This window comes from Strigops habroptila, chromosome 4, assembly GCF_004027225.2.
Source record: "Strigops habroptila isolate Jane chromosome 4, bStrHab1.2.pri, whole genome shotgun sequence".
NCBI lineage: Eukaryota > Metazoa > Chordata > Aves > Psittaciformes > Psittacidae > Strigops > Strigops habroptila.
The window spans coordinates 24,790,417-24,814,191 of NC_046358.1; the positions used below are offsets into that span (position 1 = coordinate 24,790,417).

Genomic DNA, 23,775 nt, shown 5'->3' on the forward strand with positions numbered 1-23,775 from the left:
GGTGTAGGAATAGTTTCACACACAAATACACCTGCTGTACGGCTTTATATGCGTGTGGACGTATCACGATGAATAAGAACAGATGCTGTTTGATGGCATCGGGTGATTCCAGGAGCTTTGACCCTGCACAATGAGCTGACCACCTTGCTCACCAGTGGGAAAGCCCTGGGTGAGGTATGTAGGTCACTCATCTGGAGGTAGTCCTGTGCTGTAATGCACCCAACTTGTGCAACACGCCTGTCTGGAGGAGCAATCTGAATATGTGCGGATGCGACGGAGGGGGTTATTGAAGGGGCTGCCTTGTTGGGGCAGCTGCCTGGAAGGTGGAGCTATTAGCAGCCTTCCTGGAAGAGATGTGTCTGTGGCAGCTCACTGCCACTTTCCACATGGTCCCCCAGGACTGTGGTGGCAGCCATACCGTGCAGGGAGTGGGACAGATCCATGCCATCACCAGTGAAGGAGGAGGGTGGAGGCACCCCTCTTCATGTCATGCTTGTCTTGGCTCATCTCGAGGTTTTGTGACTCCTGCCAATTTAGATACTGATTAATGATGTTGTTAGGGGCACATAATTATTTGAGGAGAATAATGCTTTTGTAATGTTTTTTGTAGGTCCTTGAGGTCCATGAAAATTTGGACAGGCAAATGCAAGACAACTATGAGGAAGACCTGAGTGAAAAGGAGAAAGCGATCGTTCGTGAAATGTGCAATGTAAGAAGTCCTCTCAGTAACTCTAGGGGTTTCTTTCATGGTCTTTTGTTGTAAGTGTGGAGGAGCAGGGGTCTGCTGTCTGCAAGCTCTGCTTGATGTGAGATCCACACGCACAAGGGCAGAGTGAAGGCTCTGCTGATCACTGCTTTGGGTATTAGTAACCTGAGTGCCTCATTCACTGCATGGAGCAGCCTTTGCTCAGCTGCTAATTCCCACTTTGCTGCCTTGAAGTGTAGAGTAGCTAGTCAAGCTGACAGAGAGCCGTGCAAGTGGCGCTCCCTGCCTAGGAGAGTCCTGTTAGCAATTGGCTCTGCCTGTGCCCTTAGGGACTCGGTTTGGGCTGAGCAGCAATTGGTTGCCATCTTTACAGCTGTACAGCTTGAATGGGTTTGAACCTAAACCGTAAGATAACATCAGAGGGAGAATCATCTTGTCTGAAGCTGTTGGACAGCACCGTGATGTGTGGAGTGCTATCAGCACTGCTAACATTTTGGGCAACCACACTGTTAACTGAGCTTGCTACATCCTGTATGGTGGGCCTTCGTACCAAACCTCTGCTCTGCTGTGCCCGCTGCCGTGGCACTGCCTCCAGCTGCAGAGCACCTCTGCCACGCTTCGGCTTTGAGCAGAGTTTGAGAACAAGCATCCTTGGCAAGGGCTGAGGTACTTCACTTTGGTTGCTGGATCCCGATAAGCAAAGCCAAGACCAGAGTAAACGGGTACATGCTCTTTAGGGTATTTTGTCTGCTTAATGCCACATTCCCTTGTGGCCATGCAGGGGGAAACATAAACACCGTAACTTCATCCTTCCAAATGGACTCATGTCTGTTTGTCTGTCATCAGCTGGTTTTTCTTTAAATATTCATTTGATGTAGGCAGATATAAAGTGCTTTGCAGCTTCTTATTTTTAAAAACATTGTCTTCCTCCACCCAGTGGTCCTACAGTGACAAAATATATGTTTTTAGAAAGTCATAGATGTGTATTTTTACTCATTGCCTTTTTCATTATTTTTGTGTTCGAGGTAACATCTTTTCTGTAAGCATGGCACTGCTGACCTAACATTGAACTTAACTTCTGAATCTAGTGTATTTGTTTTATGCTGTTACCCCAAGCAAAAATAGTTCTAATTTCAAGAGGGACTAATTAGAAAAATGCATCAATGGTGTTTTCCTTGGGAACTGGTGCGCAGGTGCCATCCAGTGGCTCTGCTGAGAATTACAGCGCAGCTCTAGGAAACGGCTGATGGTGGCTTTCAGACTGCACTTGTAGAAATACTGCAAATCACAGAATCATAGAGTCATAGGTTAGGGTTGGAAAGGACCTTAAGATCATCTAGTTCCAACCCCCTGCCATGGGCAGGGACACCTCACACAAGACCATGTTGCCCAAGGCTCTGTCCAACCTGGCCTTGAACACTGCCAGGGATGGAGCACTTAATTCCTCAGAGGCTTTGGATTTTAATTCCCGTCTTTCCCTCCCTCACCCTTTATTTTCTCTTACAGGTTGTCTGGAGAAAGCTGGGTGATGCCGCAAGCTCCAAACCCTCCATCAGGCAACATCTGTCAGGAAACCAGTTTAAGGGCCCCTTGTAGGAACAGCATCCCGGAGACTGGAAGTGATTGATTCTGTGAAGACTGAAGAGGCAGAGCTCAGCGTTTCTGGCTGCCTGTTCTTTGGGAGTTGGGGTTGAGTTTTTTCAGGGTTTCCTTTTTTTCTTTTTCTTCCCCCAGCTTTTTTTTTTTTTTGTAACAATAGTGTAAATATGGCAGCTAAAGGCCTGATTTCCAGGCTGTGGTGCTCTGGAACTACTGTTCAATGGGTAACCATCCAATAATGCCAGACTTGCATCATTTGTATTGTAGTTCAAACCTGCTTTGTTGTAATGGTCTGTTTGTAGAATTGACTAACTTGAGAGAATTTCTATGAGGAACAAGAAGAACCCTTAAACTGCAGAGAAGTCACAGTTTGTATCACTCCTGTCCACCCGCTTGTCAGTGATTCATAGCTGGGTTAGTGGCTCCAGGCAGCACCTTCCAAGGAAGATGCAACTTGAATTCATTGGCTTACTGCCTGCCAAGCTCCTGAGCTGCTAACACTTGCTTTTGGAGGTCCTTACTCAGAAGAATGACATGCAACTATTTTCACAAAGCGCTGTGGAAAATACTGAGTGGCGAGCTAAAAAACACTGGCACCACTCTACATTGTACGGTGGCACTCACCACACAAGCCTACAGAAAGGCGTGAGACTCCATATCAGCTGTTAATGAACTATTTTTCCTTAAATTGACACGAGATTTCTGCAGTCACAATGTGAATGAAGTCACTTAGCCACACACCAGTATTCCCTACAAACACGGCAACACTTTCCCTGTAAAGCTTTTACTACAGAGTAATTCAGCAGAAACTGCCGTCCTCACAGTGCTTGTGGTGTTCACAGGATCTTCGAGAGCAGCAAACCTTTCACATAAGGAAGATTCGGGTGTTTTTTTTAATGGTCTTGCTGGATCCTTTACCTATACTGGTTCCTGTGTAAGGTAACTGAACAACAACCTTGCAGAGCTGAATAAAAACTCCATAAACACAGGCTGTCGGCTGAGACTACTTTCTGCCATTCAAGCTTTATTTTTGTTAATGAACCAAAACAAGTGGGTTTTCCCTCTTCAGATGGTTGTATATAAAACAGTGGGACTTACTTTCTGCTATTGTGGAGTAGCTGCTTGTATAGTTGTAAGAATTTGCCCCCCTTCTTTTCCAAGTTGTCACAGCAGCTGTCCCTGTATTTCATTAGATGTTCTTTCCCAATAGTCCAAGGAAGCAGGGCTTGGTTGTTTTAAACTCATTGCTGTAAAATAATTTTAAAGACAGGCCTGTGAAAAGATCAAAGCCTCCTCTTCAAATATGCATTGATTATAGTGATTAGTTTGAAGCTTTAATGACCTCAAACACCATCACTTTCTTTTTATCTATCTCCATAAGAATCGGTCACAGCTACAGACAGCTGAATTAGCTGGACATGTTCTTCCTCTTAAATTAATTTGTTCTACCAGTTGAGTTATTTGACTTGTGGTATTGTGTTAACAAGGAGCACCGATACAATGCCAAGGAGCCCATGCTGCAAGTAAGTTATGAAAGGTAATTGGTCCCATGGTATACAATAAACTAGCTGCCTGGGTGAAGAATTTGCAGTGTCAGAGCTGGAATCTGTAACCAGTAAAAAATAAGGAATACAACCAAAACGCCCAGTAACCAGTAAGCACCACTTCATTATTCATTTCAGAAATAAAAATGGAACAGTCAAGATAGATAAGATGAGTAGGTTATTTTTAAAAAAATCAAGAACCATCCCTCAAAACACAGACACATACTCTCACTTGCACATTTACCAGTAGCTTCTTACTACTTGCTCAGTCAGCAAACACTGACTTAGCTAACTCTAAGTGTAGTAATATTTGCTACATAAATATTGTAGTGGAGTCTGGAAAAATCCACTCTAGAGTCGGTCTCCTTTAAAATATAGCATCTTTGGAGGATTCTGGATTTCCTCCTCTTTGCCTTTTGTTTTGACTGCCAGTTTCTAGTCACCATTGATTACTTGTCTTCCTCCTGTACAATTTATACCTTGTTGTACCAGAAAAGGTGATGTAAAGCAGAGACATCATTCTTCCTTAACATCTAATATTGAACAGAGGGTTACTTTAATCTGTGTGCTTGAAAGCCCATCCTAATTTTGATGGCATCTAATGGCTGGATTAAGCAGAGAATTTAAGCATATTGGGAACAAGGTTAATTTACATCAGTGAATTTTGACTAAAGCAATGCAAATGTTGCCAGCAGTTGTAGAGAGTTAATTGTGTTGATGACATGCTTGCTATTTTAGGAGTGTATTAGACTAGCAGGTCCTCTCAACAAGACAAGAGCTATACTACTAATCAGATTACTAGTCTCACCAGCCATGTAATTCCCAAATATTCCCTGCTATCAAATCTCTCTCAAAATCTATTCAACGACTTCAAGCAAAGCTTGTTTTATTCCACCTGCAGAGATCTCATCTCCAAAGGAAAGAGTGCTGCAATTGGGGCCTATTAGCGCTGCAAATCCTGAAGAGCCAGTTTACAGGGTAGCCAGTAGTTCAACTGAACAACCTTTATACTCCTAGGGTAGATCCCACTTTTTTTAAGATTCTCTTTGGCAGCATAAGTCTTCAGTGTAAGCTGTGTGTCACTGATTTTGCAGAAGAACATGCTGTACGTTGGGATGCTCTTGTTTGGGGGCTTTCAGAATTGCTACTCTTCATAGTTAGCTCCATTTGAGCTGTAAAGTGTCTTCCTTGGGTAAAATGACGCTCAACGACTTTACAGGATGACTTGGGTGCTGAATTTTCAGTTGTCTAAAAAGATGGGGTTTACACATATTTAGATGCACTTACCTATGTGCTAAGTCTTCTGTGAAAACTATCCGAGAAGCTTTATGTATTCAGTTGGAGGGAAGCATCCCTTGAAATAGCAGCCATTAATCTGATCTATTTAGAGCAATAGTCCAATTTCCTCAAGATTGAAGACCTGGGTTCTGCAATCCTCTGGCAAAGAAAGCATCCATTGTTTACACATGGACTTTGCTTGCTTAAGGAAAGTAAAATCTCATCCTTCACTTTTGTTGGAGTGGCTGAAGGAAGCAGCATTTCCTTAAGAGTTTTGGAAATGCTGGGGTGTAACCAGCTTCAGCTGGCACTCTGCACCTTGAGAAGAATGCTGAGCACAACCTTGTTTGAGAATGGCACATTTTTATCCAAATACCAGATATTAAAAGAAATCAGTGTTAAAGTGACCTTTTATCTTTCTAGAAACTGTGGGGGAAGAGTACTACTGATCTTTTTCAAAGTGCATGACTGTAAAGTGATAAAAATGTATATTTTTCATAATGTGGGGAAAGTCTATTTGTGCTGCTTTAGAAATCAGTTTTAAAAAGTTTGATTTCTGTTAAACCTGTGATCTTACAGCCCTGCTCTATTTTCTGTATATGATTTACAAAGAACTGGAAAAGTCAGCACCTGCTGTTGTATATATAACAAAATTCTTTAGACCGTAGCACGCCTTTTTACCTATTATTGAACCACTCTGGCTTTTTGGGGGCGGGAAAGTAATAGTACAGATTTTTTTAATAATGTGTGTAATACATTCATTTGAAATATTTTAGTAAAAATGAAGTAAGAGATTGATTGTGATAGTGTATACTTCTAGTTGAATAAAATAAAATACATTCTTTTTAAATAAACTGATGAATAAGATTTGGGAGACCCCTGCTGAAATATCTTGCAATAAGTACCACAGTTATGAATCCTGAATTAATATGAAAAACCTGGAAATCCACTAAATTCAGAACCAATTTTATTTGAGTAGATGTGAGCAAAGTAGTCCCATTTATAACCAGGATGTTCATCACAGTAGGTTGTTACATTCAGACTTTCACACTTACAAAATATATATATTATGTACAGGAATTTGCAAATAGGTGTAAACATACAATACTTTAAGATACCAGTACATTCCAAAACAAAAATATCAGCAAGGCCAACACCTCAAAATGATTCCAGTCAGCTAGCACTCAGAATCTCTCTTAAATACAGTAGCTTTTACGCTTGGCATTGTGGTGTTTTAATTATTAAACACAAAAGTTTCCTATTACAGATCAAATTTCATGGTATCCGGCTATTTTAGATAGGCAAAAACAGGCACTGATTTCTAGAAGGAAATTTTCTTCTTGCTGATATAATTGAGCCAATATGGCTGGTTTTGCTAGTACAAAGTAATCCAGTGCTGGAATAACTCAAGACAATTTAAACTTAAGTCAAATGTATAAAGTTAGGATACTGCAAAGCTGATTAAAATCTAGAAGCCTATATAACTCACCATAAACAATACTGCAAACAGATCAGCTAAATTTTCAATTCACCTCCTCATTTCTTCATCTAAATTATACAAATTACCCTCCTCTTCATCTTTACAATGTACGTTTTGGTTAGCTACTCCTGCCTAGAAAGGGATATGGTGCAAATTACCTCATGCTATCTCATCCACGTAGCACGTCCAAGTCCTGCTACAGGTGGCATACCAGGTGGTGGAATTGGAGGTGGTACAGGCGGCTGTCCACCTGGGGGAACAGTAGGTGGGGGGTAACTAGCTGGTGGCATTCCCAGCCCTGGAGGTGGATGAGGTGGTACTGCATGAGTTGGAGGCAGTCTTGGAGGTGGGAAATTAGGGTTGTATGTGGGTGGAGGAGGATATCCTGGAGTGGGAGGTGGAATATTGGGCGGGGGGAATGAAGCAGGGGGTGGAGGAGGAACTGGTGGTGGAGGGTTGGGAGGATAGACATGAGGATGATACGGTAGATGAGCTGGTGGTCCGTAGGCCGGTGGTAAACCTCCGTAAGTTGGTCCTTCTGTTTTCATCATTGACTGAAGACTCTGATAACCCTCCCCTGACATATAGGAATTTGTAGTAGACATCCCTGTAATATAACTGGTGGGGGGTGGGGGCGGGGGACGATGCGGCAGAGGCGGAGGTTGATGTACTGGGGCAGGATGAGCAGGGGGAGGAATCTGGACCTTTGGCATATCTACTGAGTCCACAGTAGCAGATTGCTCTGCTTCTCCCATTGAAACTGCAGTTGTCAAAGGAGGCTTGCGCTCTGCAAAAGAAAATTTCACTCATTTTTCTGAAGGATAGCAGCAATATCAGCTTCTGAATACTTTATATTTTTCTTCCAGTTAACATATCAAAAGAGGACTCAATTCTCCAAGTCTCTGAATGCCATCTGATATCCAGTCAGACCTTCTTATGCCACTAGAAAATAAGTAAGCTGCCTAACAAAGCTCGAAGGTCAGCTTTTCCCATTCTAAAAGTTAAATACATCTTCCTTTCTTACTACTATTTTCTTACAATTTAAATATTGTTCTACAGTCAGCAGAAATTAGCAGATTGGATGGACAGAACTACAACTAGCAGATGCAGAAGTCATGGGACCCAAGAAACCAAAAATCTTTTGATCATGCTTCAAATCTTCTTCAGTGCAGGAGGAGGACACCTTTCTACCTCTTTTATACTCCAGGAGGTGGCCTGGGATTACCCTCTGCACTTCACCTGCCTCCCACATTCAGAAATTATTTGAGAATACAGCCTGAAGTCTCAAGTCTTTAACACTTGCTTCTAAACCTGTTTGTAAAATGAAAACTGGAGGGTAAGTAAGAAAAAGCAATAGGTTGCTTGGGACATGAAATCTGATCAGCTTTGTTCCACTGATTAGTTTCAGGGAACTCATTACCTGACAGTCTGGGGAAGTTCATGAAAAGGTCAGAATTTTACAGAACCATACTTGGCCATTTCTGAGAAGAACATGCTTTAAGCTGTCTTCTCTTTAAATAAGAATCAGAATTATTTCTTTTTCCTCCTAATGCAGATGTTATAAAGTAAGGAATACCACAATAAGACGACTGACCTATGGCAATATCTCTGTATGGTCATACAGTCAGTACTAAAATGCACAACAAAACAAAAGTTTGCGGCACCTTGACATCCACCTTGCTTGTATATATAAACATCTAAGACATTGTTCAGTAAGAAAAGTTATTCAGAAGCAGATGTAGGGCAGTAATTTCCAGTGACATACAACAACTAAACTGACAGTGCTAAATTTGAGATAAATCCCCTTTCTAGAACTTCTGTTCATTTGGTCAATAAATATTCTTGATTTTCACCTCAGAGTCCCAAAAGATGAGTTGGCCTCTAAAGACTGTTGTTAAAATATTTCAGTGCTCATAGAATGATTTGCTTGTATAAATTCTAAGAGGAAAATTTTAGATAACATGGGAAACAAATTCGTTACCTGCCTGCATAGGATTTACCTTATCTAAGCAGTCATAATTTTAACAGCAAAATTGTCCCCTGGGACAACTACATAATTAGATCATGCAAGGTGGGTATGCTGGCTGTGGTACCTATGATTTCAATTACTTCTAGTTCCTAAATTATAGCAGGTAATAATTTCCCCATTTGCTCCTTTTCAGAATAATTCTGGATGCAAGACGTGCACTCAAGATTTTAACAACTGAAGGAATAATGAACATGGTATTTAGAAGAACCCCTTCATTCTTAATTTAACAAACAGGAAAAACGGTCCTACTATATTTCAGAGCACTTATTCTCTCTTATAGTTCCCTATTAGAAGCTGTCATCTTAGAGTTACATTATGGACCATGCTTTATAAAATATTTATGTCATATTTAAGGGTCACTGGAAGGACAGCTAATGCATCAAGTCACTGGAAGCACATTTTTATAACAGTACGATTCATTTTGCAAACATAAGATGTGTGCAATGTTAAAGTTCTCCGGCAGATACAAGCCCTCTTTTGGGACACAGCAAAGAAAGCATCTCCCTTACTGTTCAAAAGTTACACACCTGAAGAATTTCTATACTAAGGATGTAACATGGAGGACTTCTATAGGACAACTGGAAGATACTTTAGTAATATGGCATCTGGCATCCTTTTGAGCATGCAAGTCCCTTTTTTGCCTGCTAGTGGCAATTACAGTCTTCTAGGCCTTTAACAGTAACAACTTTGTTTTGCCTTTGTCCACCTGGGACAGTCTTGCTTCCATCATAACTTCTTTGCTTCTGCCTGGAAAAGCCTGTGCTACCAAAATCAAATTCCCTCTAGAGCTTACCGACCTAATGCTTTTACTTGCCAAGCTGATTAATCAAGGCAACAACCCCTGGCCCCACACTGTGACCATCATCTGAATGAAAAGCAAGGCAATTAACAGCAAGAGCAAATGTGTTTATGAAAATGAAAGCTTACCTGGAGGTGGATGTGCAGGAGGTATTGGTGGATGTGAAGTTTCAATTTTCGGAATTTTAGATGGTGGTGGTTCTAAAAAACATTTGGAAGTTCCTAATTGACCATTGCTCTGCAATATTTTCCAAATTCCAACTCTGGTCTTACACTAATGATTATCATATCACTCTATGCAAAAGTACAGTGGAAATCCTATATACTAGCTATGTTTAATAAAAAAACCTAAAATATAGACCTTTGTATGAATAAAGTGGCATCAAGCACCACATAAAAGTCTTCCAAAAGAACACATGGCTACAAGTTCAAGCTGTGTATTTTATAACTAGAGATGAGTTGTCCCAGGAACAGTATGTAAGTGAAGATAAGCACGTGTACATTTTCTAGCACAAAACTTGTAAATAGTTAAAACAAATCTAAGAAAATGTTGAATTATTTTCTGCTAGGGGAACACGTGTCTAGAAATAAAACAAAACTACAATTGCACAGGAGAAGGGAAAAGAGACAGCTCTCTGGAATCTATCTGCAGAGCCATAGGGGGGGAAGTGCCAGACTTACTTAAGAAAAGGTTACAGAATCACATCCTAGCTATCCTAAAATACTTTGTTCCAGAACAGCAAAATGAAGAAAAAAAAACCGCAAACAAACAAAAAGAAGTAGATGTGATCACTGCAGTGAAGCATTTCTTAATCTAGGCTATACACTGATACAAAATACTTTTCAGTGGCATCCATGCCAACAACTGATAACAAATGTCACTGACTACCAACAGACTTATCATTAGTGCAGCTGTTTAATGACATGGTACTTTCAATTGCTTCAAGGTCCCACAGCTTGCTAAAGAACTACTCTAAATGATGCATGGAGTTATACATTGAGAGTTGAGTAGGCTAGCAAGACTTCTACTGACCAGACTGTATCAAGGGGCTCCACTCGGGGAAGAGATATACTCCATTTTTTCAAGTTTTGCACTTAGGAACATTTTAAAAATAATTACGGTATATATTTAAAGACACATTGCTAGGACCAAAATAGTTTAAATCTGCCAAGCCCGTAAGCAAACAAAGTGTACATGAGCAAATGACTTATTTTGGTTAAAACAGTAAAATGCAAGCAATACAGAATATCATAATTTACCTGATGTCTTTGTATCTTCTTTTGGAGATACAGCCTGTTTAAAAATAAATAAACAAATAAATAAATAAATAAGACCTTTGCAAAATACAAAGCATTTTAAAATGGTAGTAAGAGAGCAAAATAGGAAGCAACTTATAACCTGCTGAAGAGCTTTTGTACAGCTCTGACTAAACCAGAACCAGTCTCCAACTCAGAACCAGTTTCCTCCTCCCTTCCCTAAAAGGAGGCAGGACAAACCCTTTATTCATTCCTGTATTTTTACTAGAAGGCTAATAATGTCCAGTCTCTTTAGACAGATGCAATACAAACACTGACCAAAGTCAGATCACATTGGGAAAGCCCAGCTTAACTGGCAGAATGAACAAGACTGAAAAAAAAAAATAAAATAGCAGGTTATTTTAGACACAGCGTTTTCCTGCTGTTTTCACTGTTGAGTACTGCATCTCATTTAACTTATTTATCATCCACTGCACATACGTCACGGTCCAGTACACTGCTCACTGAGCTGAAAGCAAGAGACTTGGACTCTGTTCCCGATTCTGCTTTGACCTGTCATTCAACCTTTGCCAAAATCACTTCAGGCCTTTATGCTTTATTTACCAGGACAGGAGGGCAGTGAAAGTGTTGCTCAGGGTAAAACATTTCAGAAGCCTTCAGATGGAAAGCACTGTATAAAAGCCAAATGTTATGGTAGAAAATAAACTTTATGCACACTGAGCAAAAGTGTGCACAAAACCTCCCATCATCCTTTCAATCCCAAGTTTTTGGTTGGGTTTTTTTTGTGGTGGTGGTTTTGTTGTGAAAAGTCTTTCCAGCTTGCCTAGTCCAACTGAGATGGGTAGCTGATGGTCTTCGAGAAAAGCAGAAAACCTCACTGAAATTTTAAGTACAATAAGCATAGTTACAAACATATTTAAAATCAATGATAAAAGTTAGAGGGCTGTGGTACATGGCTTCTCTGTCTTTTGAATGAAAGGGTCCTTTTTAAGGGACCGTCTACCTCAGTGGCTTTACCTTCATCAAACTGTTGCTCAGCCCCCATCACATTACTTTCCATGCCAAGAAGGAACATATATTTCACTCCAACTTGAAAAATGTTCCTTAATTCTGATGGGTATCCTCAAGATTTTTGCTGTCCAATACAAAGGTACCCAAGGCCTGCTTGTGGCTACCTCATTCTTATATTCATAGTCATTTCAATTCATCTCTAGCCACCTTCTTTCTGGCTGCTCTCCTGCTTTTTAAAAACAATCTTTACCTTCCCATTCCAAACATACATACTTTTCCTGATGACTCTCAAAAACTCATCTGCTGCCTTCATTTTGCTGGGTGGTCTTTTCTTGATTTTCTAGCACTAAATTCTTTGCCTGTAAAACTGCATGCAAACATCAGATCTCCCTGCATGTTCAAATAGAAGCAAGTCTCCACTACGTATTGCAACATTCCCAAAAATCACTCATTCTGTGAAGTCAGTTGATTACTTCAAGAGGCAAGTAACTCCATTATTGTGCATTTGCTAACATGAAGTAATGTTCAGAATATAATGTCACTGAAGTACAGTTAGAAGGGAAGAAGCAACTGGAGCCAAGAAAAAAAAAAAAAAAAATAAAAATAAAAATCAAGAAGCAACAAAACCAAAGCCTATAAAAATTAAATCACTTCTTTAACAATGGCAGCTGCCAAAAGAGATGAGGGATTTTTTGGTCCTTCTACTGCACCATAGTTTGTATTGCTCCAGCCATGACATCCCAGGGTCAACATTATTTTTTAGCACACTGATTGTCATTTAATAAGCTAAATCCATACCTCAGTAGAACTGTTCTTTTAGTGCTGTTTCCATGTGCATTGAAATTGTTCCCACTAACAATTTCTAGTTTAACCAAACTAAATATACTATTTACATCTAATGATTCACCAGTATATTTTTAGTGAAGTCAACTGAACATTAAAGCACTCTTAACTACTAGAAATGTAAAGGATGTGCAGATACTTTAGACATTTGATATAGGTCTGTAAGTCATGGGCCAATGCCTCAGCTAGTTGAAAGTATCATGGCTCAGTAGAAGGTAATGGAGTTATATGAGTTCTTGTAAATGGAAAATCTAGCCTCCAGGAACAAAGTGTATTTATGTTCTTGTACAAACCAAAGGAGAAGTCACACAAAGCCCTATTTATAGGAGGCAAACATTTTAAGTAAGGTTTATGGACATCTAACTGAAGAACATTTTAGAAGCACCAAGCAGATCTTTCAAACGCTACACATCTTGTTCCCCTAGACTGCTCTCCGAGAAAGAACAGTTTGAGACCATCACATTTGCTTCTCTCAAATTCATGCTGTTTGTGCTGTTCTGCTACAGAAGTGCTACTGAGTCACACTTTGCTCTACATCTGTTCTGGATGCCTACGATGTACCAGGACTTACCTTTTTATCTGTACTATTCACTTCCACTCGTACAGGCTTCCCAGAAAAGTTGTGGCTACACAATTCCTGGAAGTGTTCTAGGCCAGCCTGGATGGGGCTTCGGGCAACCTGGTCTAATGAAAGGTGTCCTGGCTTGTGGCAGGGGGTTGGAACTACACTTTAAGGTCCCTTCCAATCCAAACCATTCCATGATTCGATGATGTCCCAGGCACTTTTATTGGGGGTGGGAAAGGCTGGGTGGAGTGGGGAGGAGAAGTTCCCTGCCCCACAGATCTAACAAGCCAAGCAAGCAGCATTTATGCCAGTGGTAGAAGTGGTATGAAAAGAAATACATACTACCTATAAAGAGCTCTCCCAATTTTCAAGCTAATTAACAAATTTTATCAGCTTTCTATCCTGAACAACTCTGAAGTTCAGTCCAAGACTATACAAATCAGTGCAGAGTTTTCCCTCTAGTAGTAGGATATGTCCTGCAATTACAAGAGACCAAGGTTTTACAGCACTACATTTTTCTCTTTTTTGGGACGCTGTTACCAGAAAGGTGCTGCACACTTCGAATTCTATCTCATTCTATCACTTGTTGCTTCTTCCTGGGTTTTGGGTTGGTTTTTTTGTTACTGCTTTGGTTTGGGTTTTTTTATTTTTTCCTCTTGACATCTGTTCTCTAATTTGGGCATGCATTAATTACAATGAGCAAAAGCTACAAAAAATTTCATTTCTAAATGGACTTGTTCCAAAGATTTTACTTCTTAAAACACTCTTCTTACTAAGTATATGGGAGAAGATTTGGGTAACACCTTAACCCTTTTTTGTTCAGTTGGGGTGTTGGTTTTTTTTGGGGGTGTTTTTTTTTGGGGGGGGGTGTTGGGGTGGGTTTTGTTTTTTGTGGTTTTTTTTTTTTTTTTTAAATTAACTTACAAGTAAAAAAACCCCACCAAACAACAAAAAGTGCAGATTAAAAATCCAAAGCTTCAGTTGAATTTGATTACTGTGGGAAAGCACTCTGAGTACTTGTAATATTATCCAACTGCTAACATACCTTCTTATTTTCAATGAGGTGATACTACAGACAAAGTGAGACCTTAATGTATGATACATTTATAGGCTTCTACTGTTACTAGATTATTTTGAAAGGCTCTTTTTAAAAACTTTGACATACTTTTATAAGTCAGCATTCTATGTAAGAGAAATGTAATCAAAGACCAGAGTCAAATAACGTCATCAGCATTGTGCATATATACATTCAGGTATGGCACAAGAGACCCTCCCTAAATCAAGTCTGATTAATAGCAGAAACAACCAGAACTTGATAGTACAGAACCACAAACAATCAGAACCTTACTAGCTTGTGCTGACTTAAAAGCCTCTCCACTAGTTTTACCTCAAGTGGAATACAAATGCGGTATGCCAAAACTAACATACTTGCCATATAACCGGTGAAGTTTACCATCTACACTAACATACCTTGCCATATAACCAATGGAAGTCTACCTACCATACCAACTTCATTACCAGGCTCATTCTTAAAGCAAACACAAGTCTGCTGCACACTGCAGGCTTTAAATCAACTGAATGTCAGATCAGCTTGAAAATAAAATGCAAGTTAAAGTTCAAAGTTAAACTTACTGCCGGTCTTTTAATCTGTCTAGGAGGACTTGACTGGGGAGAGGGCTTTTTAGATTGCTGTGCCTGTGTTTGCTGCTGCTGCTGTTGCTGTGCTGACTGCTGCGAATCTTTTTGCTGCTGAGTTTGTGATTGCTCTGAACTCTGAGACTGTTGTGATTGCTGTACCATAGGTGTCTGGGGTGTGGATTGAAGAGATGGTGGCTGCTGCAACTGGTGAGGAGTATGATGTGGCATTTGCTGTTTTCCCTGTGAGTATAGATCCAGGATCTGATGACAGATGTCTGGAAAAAAAAAAAAAAAAAATTCCAAAGTATTATACTCCCATAATATACAAGTGTATATTTAACATACAATTATAAACTCAGCTTAATTCTTTTAAAACAGCCTATTTTTCAATTTATACTTGCATTTCAGTTTCTTCTGCCTGCGCTGAACAATATGTAAAGGTATATGCACACCTTCCAGAAGAACAGTGTCTTGGTATTAATATACCACATGCCATTATTGTGCACTTGGAGAGCCATGTAACTGTGTAACTACAAGGTAGTAATACAGTAAGAAACTGAGGGAAAGAAGATTATATGTTAAAACTTACATGTCTAGTTAAGCTAGTCAAAAAAGTTTTAGGAAACTAAGTAAAGGGCTAGTACTAAACTCTATTTCCAACACATCAGCAGCTCAAGGCTGTAAGAAACATGTAGGACCAACTGATAACCAGGTGCAAGATCAGCACTCAAGAAAACCTTTCTAGGAAAGCTAAATGAGTTTTTTTCATGAGCATTCACTGGTGCAGTAGCAGAAACTGAAGAAATGCCCATACTACAACCTTCTTTGACAAGGATTCAATAAAGGATCTATCTGAAACTGAAGGAACTCTGAAAAAAAGCCATAATAAAAACACAGCAAGTAACCGTCTAAGAAATCATTAGAACTGTAGGATGTTCACCTAAAAGTTCTAAGAGCAACACAGGTCAAATGACCTGAACAGCAACGCATGGTATTTCACTTAAAAAATCCTTAGAATCCAATGCCAGACTGTAATAAACATCAATTTTTAAAGGCATCTAAAGCAATTTACAGAACTAGAAGTATGCTTCGCCTGACATTTATTCCAGCTAAGACATTAAAAACTTTAATGAAGACAGATCAGTGACCACATAACCACTATTTACTTAACAAGAGTCAAGAAAGGTCTAGGTTTATTTTATGAACTTCCTGGGGTTCTCTCCCTCAAGAGGACAAGCAGCACGTAAATGTAAGCAATATCTATACACAAAGGCAATAGTATCAAGATATCTGTATTGATGAAAAAGATTCATAATTCATCCTCTGTCAGAATTCACCCTCATAATCTGTTCCTCAGTCATGCTACACCACAAAAAACAAAACCAAAAAACGAAACCAAAAAACCACCTAGCATAATTTGGTTGAAGAGGTCAATCACCAATGAGAAAACCACTGGAAAAAGATCAGGCTCCATTAGTTCCAGTGTTCATCAGGCTGCTTATTTAAAATGGGGAAAAGGGAATAATTAAAAAAATAGAAAACACACACCATGACAATTTAGCAGCTAATTAGCTATGTTATAAACTAAATAAATCATAAAGCAAATACTGACCAGAAGACTAATCACGATAACCAAGTGTGCTTCCAGACTAAGCCAGTCTAATGAGTTTAATTTAAAACCTGGTTAAGGCATAGCACATGTGACCTGAGTTATATACTCTACACATGATTATTTTGACTAAATAGATAGAAAGCTAGATAGAAAGCAATTTGCATTTATTTACGACCTAGGTCACACAGTTAAAGGAAATACTGTGTCTGTGGCAAATGTTTTTTCATACCTTCCAGAACGTCAACAGGAACATCTTGGACAAACTGCTCCCACCATCGTCTGTACATTGGTTTTGATGTCCATTCCTGTATTTCAAACTTACACAAACGGCCTGCTAAGTACATAACTGCAACAGCTATGATCTCAGGTTCCCACTGCAGCGACAGTGTAGTGCAGAGACTGGAATACGAATAAATAAAAATAAATAACAGTAGTAAGAAATAACCCCCACAACTATGAAGATATCTCTGACTGTCACATTACAACAGTTCAATGTACAACAACTATAACTAACAGGATATAAAATCCCACAACACTTCAACATCTCAGGCAATTAAAATTAAGATCCTTGTTAAACAAAAGAGTTTACTAACTGTTTCTGCACTACTGCTATCATGAAACAAGGTAATTTTACACAGATAATGCAGAGGGCACGTCTATACAAGCAAAACACCACTTATGAACATCAAGTTTGGAGTTTAAAAATAGAAAACCTAAAACTATATGAATGTGGAAGCATTATATTCTAAGTACGGGCAGCTACTTTCCACTGTATTTTACCTGTAGTGTTAACTAAACATAGTGTTCATGTTCATTGCTACACAAGTGTGCTGTCACTGCATTAACTGGTTAGGGAATGATAGACACATTTGGATTTTGGAGTTTCCCAATGTTTTGCTATAAAATGTAAACAAATACTACCCATCCCTCTCTCCCCTAAACAGCCAACTTGTAAAGCACGATATAAGTTTTACATCAAGCTGTAAAAACTGTAAAAGGTTCTCTCTTGAATAGCTTCTGATAAAGCTAATGCTAAGATAACTGGTATTATTGATATTAACTAAGTTCCCGTCATAATCAAATTTACTGCTTCCTGATATTAAATTTAAATGACAAGATCTGGTTTTCTTTTTCGTTTTCCTTTTTTAAGTTTTCCTCCAAGATTCTGTAACTTACGATCTGCTTAAAGACTTTTAACTCCAGCTAGCCAGCTAAGTTTCTGCAAATTCATTATTATGTCCTTAAAGTTTTCCCTGTCAATCTCAGTGGTGACAGTCAAACCATATTTTTGTGCCACCTGTAAGACCATCACCTGCAAGAATGACAGCAGCTGAAGAAAGTATCTCCTGACATCCAAATACATTAAGCAAACTTTGGCTCAAATTAATTTGGAGATTTTAGGTGGTATCTATAGGATTTGGACCCACACTGAGGTACTACAAATTAGGGTATGAATAAAAATGCACATCTGTTTTTAAGCTGTTCTACTGCTGTAGGTATGACTGAAAGCAGTGTATTTAGCATTTCTGGATAGTCAGACCACTTATACATTTTCTTCAGGTTTTCTCTGGAAATTAAAAATTACATTTAAGCATCCTTGGTGAATTAATTTGCCCAGCTCTGCAGAATCCTCCTCAACAAGTCTAAGATGCATTCGGCTGTTTTGTGGGGTTTTTTTGTTTTGGCTTTGGGTTTTTTTTTTCCGGTGCCACACTACACATGAAAAGTGCTTCTACATACACTCCTGTTAAATGATGTGACCCTTGTATTGCGAATCCAATATTTAAGAAATTATAAATCTAGCACTAAAACCTGTATTCCTCCCTGAATTTAATGGCTAGTTTACTTTTACCAAAATATCACTTAAATAAAAAAAAATTGACCAACATGATGGAATTAGGAAGTGGCAGCTTCTCCCAGGAAGTGCCACGTATCGCAGATTGGGCACGAAGTCAGCTTCTACCCTGGACATCTACCATTTCGTTTGGCTCTTTCGAACAGGAACTTTTTTTTAATGCTGCACTAAATCATTACCACAAAACTGCAAAGGTCTTAATGGTCTACTTCTATACTCATCCTAAATTTCCTGCTCAATGAAACTATCATGGTAATGATAGAAGAAAAACTATGAACACAATCATGAAAATATGTAACAAGCAGAAAACAAACATTTGTCAAAGAAATATCTAATCACAGACTAAAGTAAGCAACAGTAACTGTTTCACTTTCAAAAGGTTTTGTAGGAGTGCCTTACCTGTCATTGACAAAAGTCCATGCCATTTGAACCAGTTTTTGAATTTTATTTTTGTCTCCTGAAAAACAATCGGGAAAGTTACCAGAAAAAAAATTAGGAAGGACAAACAGTTGGAATACAGTATTCTTGCACTTTTAATGTAAATTAAGTTCTGAAACTTAATAGCAGGTATTACTTGCTCACCCTGTAATATTTTACCTTTGAGCTGTTTGGCATACTTGAGAAGAAATTGGTATGGATGTTCCACTTGCAAATCAAACTTTATTGTTTGTAGTAAGATTCTTTCAAGGACCATCACTTCTTCCTAGAGAATGTTACAGGGTAACCACAATATTATTCCTTCTTTTAGGCACAAATACTTTATGCTGATATAAAGCATGACTACATACGTCTCCAGGTAAATGTGCTTGTCTGCTTTTGCTTGATTAGGGCTTGTCCCCGAGAAGAACAAAAATCTTTCTAACTTAAAACATTATCTTGAACTCAGATACTTTTTCTTCACATGTACTTGAGTCAGGAGAGAAGATATGGTGTTTAAGATTCCTTTCCCTTCATGGAGGAAAGGACTGAACCAGACACAGCATGAAAATGCCAGATCAACAAAATCACAAAAAAAGGTAAGCTCTCACCACACTTCTTTCTGAGTTTCAGATCCTTCTGCTATTTATAATAAGCAAATTTTGAGAGAAGCATACTTTTGCTAAGTCAAGTACTCTAAACAGGAAACTTCTCAATACTTTTGAGATTTAGTTCTTTTACTTGACCTCAGATTTGCTATTAATGGCTTCCTAAAATGACACTAAGACTGTCGAATATGATTTATGTCAATGACATTTCTAGCTCTGACCAGAATTACTCAAAACTACTTTAATTTACAAAATAACAGTGGAACTTACCTGAAATCAAATGTAAATTTTTTATACAATTACCCCAGTAGGCTCCCAAAGCCTATCACATTACCCAAAAGAGCCATAAATGTATGCTGAATGTATAGTTTGAATCTGAACAACTGAAAATCGGCCAGTGCTCTTAGGAATGCATTTCACTTTGCTTGAGCAGTAGGATGAAATCAATTTCAACATGAGTGTTTTTACCTTTGGGTCATCTCCAAACTGTCCAAACTGTACATCATTTAGCAAGCTACGAGCTGTTTTAATTATATCTTTACATTTCTTAGGTGTTTCTTCAACTTTTCCTGCTAGGAAGAGACAGCAGGCTCCTGTCACCTAAAAAACAAAGTGCTTTCAAAAAGTTGTCTGCATGCAGATAGGCAATACAGTCTAACACTGTAAAAGCACTGTCAGTTTCCATTAACAGTTCTGTAAAAGTTTCCCCGTAAAGACTTAATGAGCATATTAATTTCTAATTTTATTATAGTGTTAATTTAAACCTTTACTTTCTCACAGGAAAAACTACAGAATTTGGAAGACTGCCTGTTTTATACAACTTTATTTCAAGGTCAGAAACCCAAAGCAGAATTTGACCTGGACTATCAAGGAGTTTTAAATGCTATTACACTTCTTTTTTTCTTTTAGCCAACACAGGAGTGCCAGCACTATAGCTGTTATTCCTTCTAAAGAACAGTATCTTCAGACATAACTGCAATGTCAGTGTTTCTAAGCCTGAATAGAAATGTATAAACAAGCAAGAACAGTGTATTTTAAGCTGTTATGATTAAAAGCTAAAATGCTTATTTTTCATCATTCATAGTGGTGGCCAGCAGTAGCACCCAAGTGACTTAGCACCATTTCAATAGCGCATGCCTAGTGCAATCACTGCACAAGGTCATCAATACTGTAAATACTTACATATCTTGGGAATTGTTTGAAGGAATGAAACATATAAAACCGATGGAAATAAATTATTCCGGTTGCTAGAGTATCATAATGTCTGTGGTGCAGAATAAGGACTTTCAAACATAAAACAAATTTAAAACCAAACATGCACAGAGGAAAACATATATTCTGCTGTATCAAGTACCTCAAGTTCAGTGACCAGCTAGAAAACAACACAAGTAAAATGGGAGCTTTAGGGGAAAAAAAGCCACAAAACCCCTTATGGCTCTGTAAATGTTATGATTCAGCCCAGAAGCATTTATTGGAAGTGTGCAAAGTCACAATCACATCTATAAGAGGATCCATGCAAGGTCATCCTGATGTTAAATCACACCTGCTTCAGGGAAGGTCAAAACCCACAATAAGCACATAAAAGAACAGAACAATTACCATTTCACATTAAAATGCTGGTGTGGAAGAAGGTTACTAACTATTCACACCTACAAAGGGAAATAAACTCTGAACATACTCCCTACTCTTCTCTTTAGTAAGAGTAAAATTTCGTTTTCACCAGGTTTTATTAAACAAAGAACTGAGGGGATTAAAAGAAGCATAGGAATATAACAGGAAGCAAGAAGTTTAAGTGGCAGTCTATGAGAGAATGGAACTTACTAATATATACAAAGTTGTAAACTCCAATCTAAACAAAACAACCCAAAACCAAACAAACAAAAAACCAAACCAAAGAAAAAAAACCAAGAGTGGGGAGGCAGAGGTTATAAGACTCAGAGGCAAAATACGGAATTGCAATATTCAATATAGCAAATTGAATGTTAAATACAAGACTCTAGAAGTTACACAGATTCATGTAATAAAAGACTGAGTTTCACAACTGCCAAAAGTTATCCTTAATTGACAATTCTGTATCACCTCACTTCTCTGTTGCCAAAATGGTTCAGCTGAAATGTTGTTTACCCAATGAATGGATAAAAATTGTGCAGAAACACATTACCTCAAAAGTAAACGCAAAGAGATTTTGGTTAATGATTAAGAAACATTTGAACAGCTGAGCACATGACATTCCTGTACATTCATTCATAAAGTCCCCATTCATAAAGACATTTCACAGTAACATGAGTTTAAAGGATACAGCCCTAAACGTGTTCCCACATCGAATATGAATCTGGCCCCTTCCCTGCGGTATCGTGCCTCAGTAGCTGGATCAAGCCCTTCTAGCTGTGACGGTGTATGTGCCAAATCCTTCTTATCCCAGTACCAACATGGCTTTGTATGGTCCAGGTTTGCCAAGTTTACAGAAGGGCTGGAATTTTCTTTATTCTCCTTCATTTATTAAAACAGAATTGTTCTTGCTTTTGAAGTTTTCAAAAAGGAAGTCTTCAGATAGTCGCTTCAGAACCTTTAAGAAAATACAAAAGGAATTCTTAAAAAAAGGAGGGGATTTCCCCCCCCCCACACACACACTGCCTGCTCAAAGATGAGTAAAGAGGAAGGTGTTTAGCCTTGCCCATTAGAAGGGACATTTTCTACACTCAAAGACAAAAAATATTTAACCTTGCCCTTATCCTCCCCATCTTTGCTATTACCTGTTTAATAAAGAAACTTCAAGAATGCATTATCAGCTCTATCGGCTAGCTCTTAGTAGAACAACTTTCACCTATTTCGTCCATAAAATAAGGAAAAACAGTTCAGTGATGGTAGCAGCAAGATTTTAAAAGCTGGTGGGGGATATCAACTCACTATTCATAACATTTGCGTATATATATTCCATGTATGTACATCACCAAGCTCTACAGGCAACTTTCTGGTGTGTATGACTAATGTTCAGCCATGCCTCAATTTACAGACAGAATGGAGACTGTCTCACTGCCTTTATTTCTTTCCTGTACCAGTCTATTCTCACTGTAATTCAATGAGCTACAGATACTATGCTCAAATTACTCCAATCACCTGCAAATGTCGCTTAATAAATAACGATTATGATGCAACAGATTTGCTCTAAGCAAAACTGTAAGAGGAAGACCCAAACTTAAAACTCTTAATTTTAAGCTGTTAATTTTCCAGATGTTTCCCTTCTGAAAACGGAAGGAGAAATCACACGAACTGCCAGAAAAACGATGCCTGTGCTCAGCATCTCGATCAACGTCAGAAGTTTCTGGTTTTCAGAAAAAAGAAAACCGTCTTTGTTTCACGTTGGTTTTGGAAAAACCTTCACAACCGATGATACCAGTCACAGACCAATTCAAGCTTTACCACAAATAAGCAAATGGCTACTTAAAACTATTTCGAAAAGCAACAAAAGGGCATCCTGCCACGACCACACGTTCGTATCGTATTTAGCAAGAAAGCGTTACTTTTTACAGCAATTAAGGTTCTTCTTCCTTACAAGCTATTTCGCTTCCTAAGCTCTGAACAGTTTAAAACTCAATTAGCACTAAAACCGCCCGAAGCGACGAGAGCTGCTTCTATATGCAGCGAAAGCATCTCTGAATGCAAAAGTGGAATAACCGAAAACATCCTAAAGGAACTATCTCAAGCACCCCAATCCAAACCATACGGACCGACAAGAGCCATGGAAGCCCTGCTGCTGCCTTTCCACGCACCCGATTAATAGACGATCCCGGCAGCCTGACCCCGGGTTTTTTCCATCCTACCTTACACGAACCAGCCGCCCGAGAGCCCAGCCCCGTCCCCTGCAGCTCCGCGCCGGAGGGGGTGCTCAGCGCTCCCAGAGCCGGCCCGCCCGCCGCTGCCGGTGCCCGGGGAGGCGCTCGCTCGCTCCCTCCCGCCCCAGCCTCTCCGCTCCCTTCCCCTCTTCGCCAGGCCCCGGCTCCCGCCAGCGGGCGGCCCCAAGGCGGGGCGGGAGGCGCCGGCCGCCGGCGCCCCGCGGCCCCGCACGCGCGCGGCGCACTCACAGACCAGGCGCGGGAGAGGAGACCCCAGCGGAGCGCCGAGCCTCTAACGACAGCGCAGCCTCCGCGCCCTGCGCGCCGCCATCTTGGGAACCAGGCCAGGCCGCCTGCTACGTCATCACCCCGGCGTCACACAGCGCGCGAGGACGGAGCCCGTGCTTGCCTAAATGGCCAATGAGAAGCGGCAACCCCTACACCCCTGCCAATCCCGTCTCCTTCAGCAGCGGCTGAGGGCAAGAAGCAGGCGGGCGACGTGCCCCCGTAGTCTTGAAGAAGGCCAATCAGAAAGGCGGCGGGAGAAGATTGCAAGCAATAGAAGCCAATGGGAGCCTGAAGGCACGGGTTAAATCCTAGCCAATGGGGGAGCTGCCATGCCCTTTTTTAAGGCCGGTAGCGAAGGCGAGCGGCTGGTCGCTGAGGATTGGTTGCCGGGGGCCCCGGAGGGGGTGTGGCCTT

At 39.8% G+C, this 23,775-nt stretch overlaps 2 protein-coding genes across 4 annotated transcripts in view; one reads left to right on the forward strand and one right to left on the reverse strand.

Annotated features, from left to right (window-relative positions):
* CCDC85C (coiled-coil domain containing 85C) overlaps positions 1-3,653 on the forward strand; it is a 107,280-nt gene extending 103,627 nt beyond the window's left edge. The window contains exons 5-6 of the mRNA XM_030482708.1: positions 611-709; positions 2,213-3,653. Of these exons, the coding sequence (XP_030338568.1) occupies positions 611-709; positions 2,213-2,302 (189 nt within the window). The 3' untranslated portion in view covers positions 2,303-3,653. The remainder of the gene's footprint in view (positions 1-610; positions 710-2,212) is intronic.
* Positions 3,654-6,079: 2,426 nt separating this feature from the next.
* CCNK (cyclin K) lies at positions 6,080-23,726 on the reverse strand. 3 transcript variants are annotated; one of them, XM_030482705.1, is made up of 11 exons: positions 23,323-23,726; positions 21,540-21,806; positions 20,423-20,504; positions 19,709-19,840; positions 18,813-18,918; positions 18,615-18,672; positions 16,590-16,759; positions 14,743-15,023; positions 10,695-10,728; positions 9,564-9,635; positions 6,080-7,394 (listed from the first exon to the last, which is right to left on the reverse strand). In XM_030482705.1, exons 2-11 carry the CDS (start codon positions 21,734-21,736, stop codon positions 6,772-6,774), a joined length of 1,755 nt encoding a protein of 584 aa, XP_030338565.1. In that variant the 5' UTR covers positions 21,737-21,806; positions 23,323-23,726; the 3' UTR covers positions 6,080-6,771. The 3 variants fall into 3 exon arrangements, with proteins under 3 accessions (XP_030338565.1, XP_030338567.1, XP_030338566.1); XM_030482707.2 differs by having other exon boundaries at positions 23,327-23,429; XM_030482706.1 differs by lacking the exon at positions 23,323-23,726 and adding an exon at positions 23,062-23,305.
* Between the last annotated feature and the right edge of the window lie 49 nt (positions 23,727-23,775).